General features: G+C 40.3%; 2 protein-coding genes across 2 annotated transcripts; both read right to left on the reverse strand.

Annotated features, from left to right (window-relative positions):
• Positions 1 to 1,178: 1,178 nt before the first annotated feature.
• LOC137283986 (uncharacterized) lies at positions 1,179 to 1,595 on the reverse strand. Its single transcript, XM_067815652.1, has one exon. It carries the CDS (start codon positions 1,593 to 1,595, stop codon positions 1,179 to 1,181), a length of 417 nt encoding a protein of 138 aa, XP_067671753.1.
• Positions 1,596 to 1,751: 156 nt separating this feature from the next.
• On the reverse strand, positions 1,752 to 4,457 carry LOC137283987 (uncharacterized). The gene is made up of 4 exons (XM_067815653.1): positions 4,369 to 4,457; positions 3,481 to 3,673; positions 2,542 to 3,241; positions 1,752 to 2,185 (listed from the first exon to the last, which is right to left on the reverse strand). Exons 1-4 carry the CDS (start codon positions 4,455 to 4,457, stop codon positions 1,752 to 1,754), a joined length of 1,416 nt encoding a protein of 471 aa, XP_067671754.1.
• Between the last annotated feature and the right edge of the window lie 11,268 nt (positions 4,458 to 15,725).

Consider the following 15,725-nt stretch of genomic DNA (forward strand, 5'->3'; position numbering starts at 1 on the left):
ACAAGTCCAATCAAATGACCAACATATCACCAAAACTCTGCTTTACAAGCTCCGGCTCTCATGTCTCAGTCATTATGAACAAAATCAAAACTGAAGCTGAACATTGTGAACCACTGAACCAGGTTCAAATAACATGAATACTTTAATATCGATGAAACTGAAGTCTCAGTCTTGCCTGAATAAGTGAAAACTATCAACTTAACAATGGTTATCCAATCAGATCTCCAGTCAGTCAAACATAACAAAGTCATCAAACTTCTTTGGAACAAACTTCTGTCTGTCAGACCTCCTGAGAGTAATACACCGATCAATATCCACAGTCTCTGATTGTCATCAACTTGTGCATCTGTTGATTCTGTCAGATTGTTCAGTTGTGATTGATGTGGCTTCAAACGAAATGTGCCTAAACCTAGCGCCATCCTCGCTTTGCACAGTCACCATATTTCCCGTCTTAGCAACAACTTCCAAAGGTGTTGGGAAATAAGGTGTATTTACCTTACTCATGTGCTCCCTTTTAAGCTTCACCTTGTCTCCAGGTACAATTTTAGACTCCGTGGCATGTCGTGTTTGATGAACCCTTCTTTTCGGCATCTCGGTCACGAACCTCATAGTCAATGGATTCAGGAATGAAAACAGGTAACTTAGTTCTCATGTTCCTCCCAAACAACAGTTCAGCTGGGCCTTTCCCCGTTACAGTGTGGGGAGCTGCACGGCACTGAGTGCACTGAGTGCAATGCCTCCTTCCAGTTTTCCCTTGTTGCATGATCAATCTTCAGTCGCTTTACTAGAGACTGATTTTGTCTCTCCACCTCACCGTTAGCGTGAGGTGATTACTCGATGATGTTCAATACCATTGTCCTTCAGATAATCTCTCATCACCTCAGATATGAACTGAGGTCCGTTGTCAGAGTAGATTGACACAGGCAAGCTATATCTTGAGAACACCTCTTTGAGAACATCTATAGTTTTCTTTGCCGTGGTCCAGTTCATCACCTTGTATTCATAGTATCGACTATAATAGTCAGTCACCACAAGAATCGAATTACCTGAAGGTAACGGACCAAGGAAATCCATTGCAAGCCTTTCCCAAGCTTTTGATGGCAGTCCTGTTGTCTGAATAGGTTCTGGAGGACTCAGCTTGCTGACCAGCTCACAACCATGACATGTTTTGCGGAACTTTATCCATATTCCGCATCCTTATCCATATTTGGCCACCATACCCTTGATCTCAGGTTCTGCTCTATACCGACAACTCCAAGGCGCCCTTCATGTGCAAGTGACAGAACTCTTGGTCGCAAACACTTGGAAATCACCATGCGACTACCTCGAAAGACCAACTTTCCTATTTTGCACAATTCAGAACTCACAATCACATATTGCGTCAACTCACAATGATTCCAATCACTAGAATCGATACACTGGCGCACAATTTCCAACTCAACATCACTTGTAGAAGCTCTCTCGACTTCTGGAGTTGATACAGCTGGAGGAGTTGCGTTCACTGCTACAAATCTCACATACTCTTCAACACTACTTGACACAACTAAAGGTTTCACTAACTGTTCTCTTGACAACCTGGACAACGGATCAGCCATGTTGCTCTTTCCTGGCGCTTACACAACCTTAAAGTCGTACTGTTGAAGACGCAAAACCAAGCACAGGGTTTAGACTTTGGTGAGTATATTTCGTCTAGTGGTTTGTGGTCTGTAATCAACTCAAATGATAACCCATATATGTACGTGTGAAACTTCTCACACTATAGCAAGAGCCTCTTTTTCAGTTTGTGAGTACCTGCGTTCCACATCACTGAGCGAACGACTTGCATATGAGATGATCCGCCATGACGTATCAGTCTGTTCCTGGGCAAGCACTGCCCTGCGTCCAACTGGACTGGTACCTGCAATAACTCTTGTTTTGGCAGTTAGATTATAGTAGCCTAAGGTTTCACTATTTCCAAGTGCAGCTTTGAGTGATTCTAATGATTCCACTTGATCCTTTCCAAACACAAATGGCTGGTTTTTCCTTGTAGGTTGTCTGAATGGCTCTGCTAATGTGGCATAATCAGGAATGAATCGAGAAGAGATGTTTACAAGTCCCAAGAAACTTCGGACCTCATTTGCATTATCCGGCTGTCTTGCACTCACAACAGCTTCAACTTTGTCTTTGGTGATATCAGTTCCCTGATCTGACAAATGGTGCCCCATAAATGTTAAGCTTGACTTCTTGAACTCACACTTGTCGATGTTCAAGGTCAAATTTGCTGATGTCTCTGAACAACTTGCTTAAGTCGCTTGTCACGCTCATCTGTGGAAGGACCATGGACAACGATGTCATCTGATATATTGGCAACCCCTGGAATTCATTGCAAGATTTTCTGGATTTCGTACTGCTATATTCCAGGCGCCGCATTTATCCCAAATAGCAGCCGCTTATACCTATACAGGCAATAATGAGTCACAAAAGTAGTAATGTCCCGGATCTCAGGATGCAACTCCAGCTAACGGAAGCCCCACTTCAGATCCAACTTTGAGAAGACCCTACTTTCACTCATGTTCTGTGACACTTCGTCTGTTGTTGGTGTAGGCTGCCTTTCTCTCAAGATAGCTTCGCTGGCACGTCTCATATCCAAGCATAGCCTTATATCACCCGAGGCGTTTGGAACGATGACAATAGGATTTACCCATGGGGTCGGTTCTTCTACCGGTTCAATGATATCCTTCTCAATGAGTTCCTTAACTTTGGCCTCAACCTTTCCACGCAGTCCAAATGGAACACGGCGCATTGGCTGAGCAATGGGCTTAACGTTTGTTTCAATCTTCAGCTTTACCTGCCCATTTTCCAGTTTGCCAAGTCCGAGGAATACTTCAGGATATTTGTTGAGGCACTCAGGAATCGCTGGTGAAGAACGCACTGAATTGATATTAAGTGCAATCTTCAGATTGCCAAGCTTCATAGCTGTTTCTTTACTGAGGAGCGGTTCTGCTGTACCATCAATCACAGTGAACGTGGCCTCTGTCCTGTGATCCCTAGCAGCTATCACTGTACTGAAAGTGTCAAGAGTTTTCAATGGAGTTCTACTGGCATACGGAAACTTCTTGCCCCCCTTCTGAGACACATACTTTATGTTCTTAGACTTCAAATAGTTCCACAAATCACCGTCAATAATGTTACTATCACTGCCAGAGTCAACAGTAATGCCAATGTCAACACCCCCCAGAGACACTGGAATGACTTCTTCATGCTGTGCACATTACTTCTCATACGGAAAGCATAACCTTGGCCTTCATTATCACTGCTATTTCTGTCTTTCCTCCCAGTTTCCAAATGTTTCACCACGGTCATGTGATTTCTTTTTAGTTTTCTTGCCACTGTAATCACTTCTGTCTCTCTTTTCTTTTGGTCTTGATGACTTTCTGGATAAGTCTGAATAGCATTTAGAAGCAAAATGGTCAAACTCTTTACACTTTGGACACTGCTCACCTCTTTCAACATCGATTTCAGTGAAAGTTCATCGCCTTTTTCCAGAAACTTGCGTCTCAAATGGTCCGACTTGCAGTTTTCAACCACCTGATCACGAATCTGGTTGTCAACATCAATGTATTCACAGCCTTCGGATGCATCAAGTAACCTTGTTTCATATTGTGGCACAGTTTTATCGCTCTGCTTCATCTTCCTGAAAATATGACGTTGTTACGTCACATTAGGTTTGACAGTTACATGATCCTTCAAAGCCTTTATCGCTTTGAAATATTCTTGTAGTGTTCCCCCTAGGGTTCAGAAAGGGCAGGGTAAATTCATGGAAAAGGGCACTTCATAACCTCAAAGGGCATGCTGGTGAGGATTATTTAAAAAAAAACAAAATGTATAAAAAGCCAAATTGTCTTATAACTTCAATTCTAAAGTTCGCTTTTTACTCTTCTCGGTTTTATGATTAGAATTTGAAAAAAGCATTTCAAATCTGGAAAATACACACTTGTCATAGTAAACGACTGCGATTGAGGCAAGAAAGGGCAGGGCGCAAAATAAAGAGGGCAGGGCGCTGCGCCCTCCTAAATGTGCATGGGGGGAACAGTATCTTGGGACGACCCCCGATCTTGCAAAGTCTTAAAAACACCAAATGATTTACTGTCAGCGTATGCCACAAACTCCTCTATCCGAGCTTTCCAACGGATACTCAGGCTCTCGCATCACCGGAGAGGTCGAATGGTGGCATCGCACGCACATCGCTAAATTCAGCCATTTCCAGATTTGTCAGTGAACAAAGTTGCTATTTACTCCTTTTCGGCTTCCTTGTGAGTTTGATATCGTCGTCGCCAATGTTATTTTGCAGTGTGACAATTCAGTTACTACTGCCAGCTTGAAATTTACCACACAACAGTTTCGGTTTTCCGCCACATGCTCCATTTAGTACATCCGGGCATTCTTACAAAAACATCTACTCGGATGCGGAACGACATACTCCGCATCTCACAATACACGACACGACAAGGCGAATCGCCCTTTTGCAGACCACACAAGGTAAACATATTTAGAGTTATCTCCCTTCCATCGATTTTCAATCGCAAAACATCGGTAATTTGCGTGCTTGATACGTGATTCAATGTTATTCGAGGTAAAAAAGTACTACCATGAAGCACCAGATGAGTTCGGAATTTCCAGCAGTGTACATTGAAAATAATACATCGCCTGTAAGTGGGGTACATTGAAAATAATAGAATAGCGCTTAGCCAATCAGAAGGTGACATTCATGTGTGAGGTAAGATAAAATCTGTTGTAGACATTGTCAGTTCTCATAACATCTGCAATGCATACGAAAAATAAATATTTCGGTTTTAGTTTGATCTGTTCTTGTCAAAATCTCAAAAAGCGATATGAAATATCATTTGAAATCTTAGTAGAAAGTCTCTGTGTAGATGTATTACATCAGTTAGAAGAAAAAGCTGTTCTATTTTACACTTTCAGTTGTCTCAATAAATGGACCACATTTATCCTTTCCACCAAGCCCTGTTGTACAAAGCCGTAATTCTAGATTTGCATAGATCCTGACTCTCACATCTCACTGGCTTCTTATTCAAATTAAATGTTGCAATTACTTCCTATCAAAATTAAACAATCTTTTCTCAGAGACTAAGGGCTAGTTTATTTAAAGTAGAAGATTAAACACCGCTACCTAACTGTGCTAACACAGAAGCAACTTATCACTATTCTGCTGCGACTTAAATGAATTGTTTTTATATGTCCCTGTTTTCTGCCCACGTATTGAGTGTGGCGATGTGCTCAGACGTAGTTCGCTCATTAATCGCATCAAAATAGGATTTTACAAAATCAAATCAGGTTATGCATTTTTCCAGTGTGACTGTAGACTGTGTTGAACAGTCGTCAGAGACCTATTACCTTGAAAGTGCTCACTCTTGGTGGTAATTATGTAAAGTTGTACAGTACCTTCACACTCATACTTTGTATTAAGTTTAAATTAAATAAAGACATCCACAGACTCATTTCTAGATAGAGTGGAATATATAAAAGCAAGGTTTGTAATGCCTAAGAAGGCAAAAGAGTATGAGTAGGCGGGTTTCCGCCATTTTGAACGATCACCTAGCGAGTCGCCCACATTCCTGATTCCACTCACTCACTGACTATTTAGATACTAACACGTGGGCTGATTTGATGTTTTAAAAGGTAACATTTCTTTTCATTGAGTTGTGTTATCACTGACACCAAAGATACTCATATAACCTATATCAACAAAATGAAAAAATACATGTATTTGTCAACAGTATTTGGATAATCATATACATAGGTATGTGAAGTTAACACAAATGATCTGAGTACATACAATTGTAACACGCACTTGGTTGATCACAGCGAAGACACACATTGCTCATTCCAAACATCTCCGAATACAGTTGACAGAAGAGGTGGTTCAATGGGGATCTCATTAGTTATACGATGGTGTTTTGCACCAACAAAACTAAGAAGTATTCTTTTCTGGATTCACAATAACGAGTTAACCTTATCCCCTATATTCATCATAGTCAGAGCACGAACCAGATCGCTGCTTAAAGCTCCAGGGGTGATTGTAATTTTACCTCACACACGTAGAACCATTTCTTTCTTGTCATTTGAATGTCAAATGAGCCCTCCTACATGCAAGTTGTCAAGTCAGCACCATATAATGCGCAGAAAGATTTATTTCAAGAACAACGCGAGCCTAGTATATTGAAATGCTTAGTCTCTCCAGTCAGGTGCTTGCCGCACTGTCTAAGAACTGCGCATTTAGTTTGATGAATGTGCTCTGCCCTCCCTCGGCGAGAGGCTATTCACTGAGATCGCTAGTCTATTAAGACAGTCATAACCCGTTGTCCGCTCCTCGTCCGTTGCATATTTATTTATAGCTCATCATCAGGAGTCTATTGTCTTGGAGACGCTGGTACCAAAGGAGTCATTTTTCGGCTCAGACATCGATGAAATTTGGCATATCTTAACACTTTGATACTATGGAGACTCTCGGGCAATAGATTACATTGGTGAGAGTTTCCTTGTCATTAAAGGTCAATGTTTATGTTCTGTGACTTTTTGTTGGGTGGTGTTTAATGGTTTATGGATATAGTGTGACCGTGTAGTTCATGCAGTCTTTGTCCTCAATATGCTCGCAGAATACAAGTGACGATGTATTTCCAGAGGGAGCGCACGAACACAGCCATGCACCATAATGCCTTCTTCGAAACTTATAGAAGAAACACCACAGTAAAAGGAGATTATATTCATAAGAAAATATTTCTGTTTACATGTAATCTATACTTTTAACTCACTCAGTTTCAGAAGAACACATATCCCAGTGCCAAACATTATGCCATTATTGTTTTGCATATGTTATTTTTTTACAAAAATATTTTCGCAGCATTACGACCTATTATCCATAATTTACAGAAAAAAGCTGGAATATTAAAAACTAGAAATATAACAAACATATGGGTAGGTTGATATGGCATTTTCCAAGTAAACAAAGTCAAAACCAGAGATTTTTTGCGGAAACGGATTCAGTTGAACTTGAAGACAAAAATAGTAGGGAAATATAAATGAACATAACCACAATAAATCTGTGTATTCTCGAAATGATTAAGCATGCCTCGCCCTTTTGGTAGCATCCACCACGCACGCAATTTACATGAATGAGTATTCAACCTACAAACATTCTGTGATAATACAATGCTGTAAGATGCAAAAATGTAAGTGTACATATTAGAATGTATTTTCGAATCCCAAAACCCTCATAACTGCACTTGAAGCTTAGCTGGAGCAAACGTTTAAGCTGACTTAAGTTGATGATGCTTCAGTGAGATATTTTAGTGCATCAATCAATGGACAGAACGGGATGGCGAGTTACCCATTATCTTCTAAAGGTTGCAAAGGTTGCATTGGTGTATAGAGACGACAGTGTCGACATACTTTATGTGTATCCAAGGATGAAATTTGTTTTCCAGAAAAAGCTTCTTTCTCCATTCCGGACCAACGACCGTCGCAGATTAGGTGAGGCATACAAGTAGCATGTGCCTTCCTTGATGATAATACGGACTGTCATTGCCGCGCCGAATGAACTAATCTGGCCGGATGTACAAATCTTATATATCTCTGAGATAACAAAGTGAGAACGTCTAGACAAGCACATTGGAGTCTGTGGTCCTTCGACGACGATGTACAGTACCTATAAATCCTAACGTGATTCTATTAGATATAGCTCATTTGATGTACAACGTCCCCTTCTACTACCCTTGTAACGAGACTAGCTGTTTCCAATAGGAGTCTGTTTGCTACAAGCTGCTGCAGTTATGGCCAGAGTACATGTCTATAATGGGAGACTTTCGGGCAAATTAAATATTTGCGTAGCCAGGGTTTTATTAATGTCTCTTGCCATAATTAACGCTAAAGTCATAGTGTGAGCCATAATCCCAGTAATGTCTCTGAATAACGTAGCCTCATGGCTTTATCTCCTTCAGAGCGTCACAGGGTCATTAATTTGCTCCGATGTTAGACACCGAGTATTTATACTTTCCAGTTGAGCTCCTACTTTGTGACTGAGAATAGTTTCCTTGAGAATGTATTGTCATATTTGAATTTGTATATTATACTTCTAACACCTTGCTTTACCTTTCTCTGCATTCCTTCCTCGCAATAAACAGTGAACTGTGTCGATATTTTAATGATGGTTTGTTAAATAACTTTTTTATTAGGACAAAACAAAAACCCTGCAAAAACCTCACAGAGTTGGTATGATATTTTGAGTATGTTTATTTATGTTATTGGTTTATTAATAAACATGTTATGTTTATTAGTTTCTGAGCTAGATTGCAATTCATCGATCATCGTTTAAGCCAAATGAACTATAAACTATAATCACATGAAAGGAGCATGACATGGCAGATTAACTGTAATCATATGAAAGGAGCATGAAATGACAGATTAACAATTGTATGAAAGGTTCATGGTGTAACACACTAACTTGTGTCATATTAAAGGAGCATAACGGGGCAGATCAACTGTAATCATATGAAAAGAACATGACATGACGGATTAACTAATAATCAAAAGTATTGCTATGGCTGATTAAATTTAGAGATTAATTATCGTTGTATGGTAGATGAATGTTAAGACAAATTACTTAGTCGAATGAAAGGTTCATGGGATTTTCCATGGTATCACTAAAACAATATGAAGGGATCATACAAATGAATATGTTTTTTGTATACTTAAATGCAACATCAGTTAGGCAAAGGACAAGAGTTCCAGAACACGCTGGTGCTAATGTTTTACTCAAACCAGTCTGGACATGCATTCCGGGAATCATAGTTAATATGATATTGCATCACTCGCGTGGACACAACGCCCGGTTTGTATAGTCCCTGGAGAATCCAGATAATCGAGGTTGTTTCCCTGAGGCATCAACAACCATAACTCTTCATCGCAAGCCATCGACGATTCATCACTGCTATATACAAGATATATTGCCTCTAATCTGTATGAGCCTCGGCTGTGTTCATGGTTCGGTCACAATAAGCTTTGTTCGTCTGTGTCAACACGCTCGGTAATAGTCGGGCGGGAACAAGAATATCCTCAATATCTGCTTCTGAACGCCAATTAACTCCCCCATCAATCACTTGCAACAACCCTAGCAAAGTGTAGTACCACTCTCACTACCTTAAATAGATATCAACCCGCCGGTATCGATTTCACAAAGAGAAAGCTTACACAAAACTTGTCCATTTCAGTTTCTCGTCCCTTTATGCTTGCCGGTCCACAGACTCGTGGCCCCTGAACGGTGTCTATAACAGAGGCTGAAATCCTTTTCAGAAATAGGCATCTGAAATTCAGGCCACGGAATTAACGTAATTGGTAGCTGTCTATTGCAATAAAGGACCTGTATAAACCCACACAGCTTGAAAGAAATGGTGATTTCGGTTGCATGACGTCACAGTATCGATTAGGTGTCATCAAGCTATGGTTTTATTTGAATCGATAGCTGTTTCCGATGTCCGACCCAACACCTATTTCGGTCGATTAGTCGTATCGCGTCATTAAAGAGATGACATCAAAGGGTTTAGCGTGTTGTAACAAGCATCAGAAATAGCATGCCTGTCTTTTATCAAACATTCAAATCAATAAAACACTCGCAGTTTGGTGCCCTGAACTTTTGGCTTTTGTTCTAAGTTCCTAAATCATTTTTGTATACAAAAAGGAAGCAAAAGGAGAGATGTTTGAAAGTAATTGCCATCGTTATGGGAGGCACTGTCAACTAAGACCAAAGGCAGTCTTTCCACCATAGCTTGTCAATATTGCGCGGTTATGATTTAAACTGAAGCTTAAAACTGTATCAGTCTCTTTTGATTTTACTTTTACCATCCTTCAAAGAATTACGATTCCTTTTAAATGAAGGTTGAGTGATGTGAGTCGAATTTACAAGATGCTGCCGGTTACAGTGTTCAATAACTGCATTTCTCAGCTCAGAACAATTAACCTTTTTTTCTCACTGCAGGGTCGAGTTATGACGTTATTGGGAAAGATGGAACCTCCCATGCCCTAAACTCATTTCTGATGGAGGGATTCAGCTGTGTGTTTTCAGGATTCTGCATTCTGACTTCAAAGGACGTAATTAATAGTTTCTCGTGTAGCCAGGCAGATTCGCCAAGCCACTGATCATCTTCAGACATGAACGAGATTTCCAGTAGCACGCATGATGATTACCGTTGATGATAGTTTGGCAGGTAGAAAACGTTCCTGATGGCTTTGCTGGGTCACAGGCTTATCATAATATCGACATTAACCTTGATTCTGAATAAGTAAGACTAGGCTTAGAACGTCTGCAAAGTTTATGCTATGAGTGAGAAAGACATGCAAGACATGTTGAACTCTCTCCCCATGTTGTCCTACGTGAACTGTTTTCCATGTGATCCTTGTGGAAAAGGATCTGCCTGTAATCCTGAATGGGCAATGATCTGTATAAACAATGTTGTCCATATAGCCCTTATGGAAAATTTCCATCGAGCTTCTTCATAAGAGAAGATAGAACTTACAACTATTTTGCGCCAAACTATCATTGTAGACAATGATAGGCCCACCGACCTGTATGAATGATCTCTGTGTAATTCTTGTGACAATCATGTACCTGTAGTCCTGTATGAACAATGATCCCGATGCAATCCTTGTGGACAAAGATCTGCCTGTTGTCCCGTATGAACAATGTTCTCAGTGCAGTCCTTGTTGACAATGCCTTTTCAGGGGAACTTATTGACCAACGATCTTCCTGTAGACCTATATACAGATCTTTTTCATGTATTCACGTTTAGGCATGATCTTTATGTGGTCCATTACGCGCAACCATTGTCTTGCCTTAGACCTGTATACCGACAGTGGTCATGCATAATCATTGTGCAAATATATTTCTGTATATAAGTGATTTTTGTGGAGCCACATCTGGTTGTGTTCCTCCGGTAGACCGGTATTGCGACGGTTGTAATGCATTAACCATTACCTTCATGCAGAGCTATATACCAGCTGGCTGACACTTGGTTGACACGTGTCATCGGTGCGCAGATCGATGCTCATGCTGTTGATCACTGGATTGTCTAGTCCAGACTCGATTATGTACAGACCGCCGCCATATAGCTGGAATATTGCTAACCTCGCTCACCCATTCGTGTGCCATTTATGCATATATGAAGTGTTTCCCTTACTGTTGCAGTCCCTCACAGCGTTGTATTCAGGGTATGGTTCCTTGAGCTGATATCATCCTGTAGCGTAGGCAAACATTAGCAGACGCGTTTCGTTGATATATTCTTGTCTTTACTTCAGCTATATACCCGAACGTAACCTGAGCTACTTCCAAATGTTATCACCTGATCTCTTTTTGACAGGTAACAAGAAAAAGAAAATGATAGAAAAATATCTCTGGATCTATTAGATCAGTGAAGACTCAGTGGAGAATGATCAAGAGGAATCATACACCCTTTTAAATTTGATTTGCTAACACATTATATCCCGAAACTGCCAGTGTTATGCATCATAAGAGGTACATACGTAATGCGTAACATAGAATACAAGCAGAAAGACATACAACAGATCACAGATAAATCAAGTCGTTGAAACGTAACACTCTTCTAGATTCCCTTAGAGAATCCCTTACTTTTAAATACTGCATTGATCAGCATTGACGATGGCTGGCATAAAGACTGCCAGTCCCTGTCTGTTGTTAATATTGGCGTTTACAGGCGACGACCAGAAGCTTATGTTTTTTAGAAAAGGAAGTGAGAGCTGTCACGTGACTATTTTCGGTGCTTTTCTTATAATGTGTTTTCTTATAATATGCTGCCAAAATTAGGCAATGGCGCCAGCGATTTTACATGGTGTGTTTCAATTCCGGAATGTTTGTTTGTATGCTGAAGAGATAGGTACCAAATATGTCAAAGTTTAAAATTTGAATATTTTAAAGACATGTGTTGGAAAACAAACCCATGGTGATCAATCTTTAAACCAGGATGTGTATTACAGTGGGATCATCAGCGAATATAAAAACAGACAGAATGCTTAATGTAAGTAAACTGTATTATCTAAACATTTGAAACAAGGCATTCACTATAACTTACATTTACTTTGGCAATTGCAAAATGAAAATCGTCTTCAACAATTATCTCAAGACATAATAACAATTCAATTTTGAGGGATATAAAGTTTTCATTGGTCTATTTCAGCCACAGAACATAATTGTATTTCTGTGTGCTCGCCTAATATGGAGAGATGTCGAAATTGATGCAGATCTGATGCTCTGGCATTCCCATGGACATCATTCTGGTGATGACAGACCAATTACCAAGCTGCTTTAGTCTAAACGTAGATTTATCCTGGCTTTGAATACAAATTCTGAAGTATCATTACCAGTAATATTAATTGACTAAATCCTATGTGACTCTCACGTGTTAATGAGGAGACAGGTTTCTTTTCATGTCAACCTTATGTCGGTATTTAAATCCAAAATGAAAAGCCATATTGCATTTAGCCTATATTTGGATGCCATAAGCCTGAAAGAAATATCACGAATGAAGATATAATCATCGGTGCCGAATGACTGTGACACAACTGTAATGAGGATGCAGAGTCAAGTGACGAGCTCAATGGAATCATTTATGGTGGAATTCGTATCTTTGATAGAGGATAATGACATTCGCCGGTTGATATCAAAGGCCCACGCAATAATTGATGGGGCGCTTTGAAAAATCTCCACTTACAAATTACTGACATTTATACTGTTAACCTCAGTGTAGTGAAATAAACAAATTTAAGGGCTTTTTTGCCACATTAAAATCGAACCCGAGGTGAAGTAGTGTATGGCACAGGTCTGTCAAATCTGTACAATATGTTGACTCATTTGGGAAGTTGTGCATTTCCTATGTGTCTCTGACGTAAGGCCATCTTTAAGGAACGGTGTGCCGGTATGAAAGGAAGAAAGGCCCTGGGCTACCTCGGTAATGAGAAGTACAAACGCAGAATGCCAGGACCTTTGGTCTATTACTTGACGACGACATGGAAGGGAAATTGGCGAGTAGTTAAAGTGGTTCTGCTTGTTATGCATCTTTCAACAGACAAAACCATTATTTAAATGTCAGTGCAAGGATCGAAGTATGACACTGAAAAGCAACATATATCATTTTGAGCCTAAAGCAGATTATAGTGAACGCTTCTACATTGCTTCCAAGATGATAAAGCTGCAATTTAAATACATCTGGATTAGCTAAAACGCCCTAATTCTTCAGGGAAATATATATGTACGGTCTACTATTCTAGGGTTCTGTTCTCCTAACTCTACATAACGATTTGTCTCGTATCACATCCTGCTGATGACTTTAATTCTGGGTCTCCACTGCTCCTCTCGAGTCATTTCAGAGAGTGACCAGCCTGGTATGTTTCACCTGGCAAAGGACGGATCCTTGATGCTAGAAATCCATAGTGAGAGCTTGGTGCCATTGAAGTTTCCTGACAAAGGTCATGGCCTGTATTTCAGTACATTATAGACTGTATTCAGAAAAGAGACATAAATGGCACACGCTTCACCATACGAAAGCTAAAAGTTCCAGATTTCCCTGCTTCAAAAGGTAACAAAATCGTATTGAGGTAGCCAAACATACCTGAGAAGTAAACACATTGACCGGATACTGTACCTATGGTACACAGCACACGAATTATACATTTATATAGTGTCTGAGACGGATGATTGCGGATAAACGAAATAGGCTTTCTCTGCACGCAGTTCGCAGACGGTGCCAAGAGGAAGCTGTGTAACGGCCCGCCACTTTCATCGTGATAACAACATTCTGAATTTAGCCACAATTAGACTGAAGTGTTGGTTTTGTTCTGTTGATCTTGTCGTGAAAATGGTTCTTATACGAGTTAGAGATGAACATATAACTAGGAGCACACCAATAGGTAATTGGAATGAGGAATGTCAGCCACGATCTTTGGATACTTATCTCGAGTCCATAAATCATCAATTCAACAGTGTTTCATTCATGAATTATCCACTACTAAAGGATCTACGCATGCTGTTTTCTATTCCTTACCTCTCTTTGTCAGTACTGTTTCATTCATCACGTTTCCTCTCAGTAGTGTGCCACTTATCACCTCTTCTCTCATCACTGTCGCCGCCATCATGTCTCCTGTCAGCACTGCCTCACTCGTCATCTCACCGCTTAACACAGTCCCATCCATCACGGCTTTTCTCAACACTTTCCCATTCATGATCGCTTCCCTCAGCATTGTCCCACCAGTCACGTCTCCTCTCATCCATCACATCACATCTCCTCTCAGCACAGACACACCATCACATCTCCTCTCAGCACTGCTCCACTCATCGTCTCTCCTCTTAAAACTGTTCCATTGATCACCTCTCCTCTCAGTACTGTCCCACCTATCATCTCTCCTTTCAGAACTGCCCCACTCATCACATCTCATCTCAGCACTGTCCCACTCATCACATCTCCTGTTAGGACAGTCACACTCATCATGTATTCTCAGCACTGTCCCACTCATAACCTCCTCTCAGCACTGGCCTACTGACCTTTCCTCCTCTCAGCAATGTTCTTCTCATCACACCTCCTCTAAGCACTGTCCCATTCATCACATCTCATCCCAGCACTGTCCCACCCATGACATCTCCCCTCAGCAGAGACACACTATCACATCTCCTCTAAGTACTGTCCCAATCATCATCTCTCCTCTCAGCACTGCCTCACTCATCGTCTCTCCTCTTCAAATTGTCCCATTAATCACCTCTCCTCTCAGTACTGTCCCACCTATCATCTCTCCTTTCAGAACTGACTAATTCAGAGGAAAGCGCCTTATTAACCGGTGTCTTATATTCGTGAGTCTTCAGCTACTTTTTAACTTTTATGTGATTATCTTTCACGACATAAATTTACAAGGTTCAAAGGAGACATGATTCATTCGGTGTTTTTTTTTGTATTTTTTTCTCTACTCAGTTTTGGACGCCCTCGAAATAATACTTTACGCACTGTATCTAATGCAAAACAGCCATCATGAAAATTAAATTCACCCATTCAATCATTTACCTCCAGCTAGCAGTGCAATAGAAGCATTCCTATTCATCTATGCACACTAAATTCCTTCCCAACTGGAATGTTAACGCCATGTGTCACGTATTCACTTACCTTAAGTATTTGTCCTTTGACAGCTGTTGGTGTATACCGACAGAATATTCATAACTGAATTACTCGATATGTTAAACCTGAAACATATAACTTCTACCTCGTTGTATATTCTCAAAATGCGCGGACTGATGCATTGTACGACATCAGAGATGTTGTATGTGAAATGATCTATGACAACATGACACTTTTTGAGACAGGAAATCTAAACTGGTACCTTTCAAATCAATGTTTGCAGCATCAACGCGCTGTATATAAAAATGTAATAGTATTTATGAAATATTGGATCTCACTCACTAAACATTTTTAACCAACCCAATATTTGACGGTAGAACATGCCCCACAAATCTTAATACCCTTCCTGTTCGCTTCATTTACGGTTATCGTATTTCCACCATGCTTCGGAAAACGAACTCTACAGAAAGCCACAGATAAGATGACCATTTATTATCACGAAAAATATATCATGAAAAGGGAATTTTATCTTCAACAACCAGAGCTACTGGGATCCAGTTT

This window comes from Haliotis asinina, chromosome 5, assembly GCF_037392515.1.
Source record: "Haliotis asinina isolate JCU_RB_2024 chromosome 5, JCU_Hal_asi_v2, whole genome shotgun sequence".
NCBI classification, from domain to species: Eukaryota; Metazoa; Mollusca; class Gastropoda; order Lepetellida; family Haliotidae; genus Haliotis; species Haliotis asinina.

Coding starts and splice junctions, on each gene's coding strand:
- LOC137283986 (XM_067815652.1), bottom strand. CDS start 1,595: ATGGCTGATCCGTTGTCCAGGTTGTCAAGAGAACAGTTAGTGAAACCT.
- LOC137283987 (XM_067815653.1), bottom strand. CDS start 4,457: ATGTCGTTCCGCATCCGAGTAGATGTTTTTGTAAGAATGCCCGGATGT. Junction 3,242..3,480: donor TGAAATCGATGTTGAAAGAG/GTGAGCAGTGTC, acceptor TAATGTGCACAG/CATGAAGAAGTCATTCCAGT. Junction 2,186..2,541: donor GTCACAGAACATGAGTGAAA/GTAGGGTCTTCT, acceptor ACCATTTGTCAG/ATCAGGGAACTGATATCACC.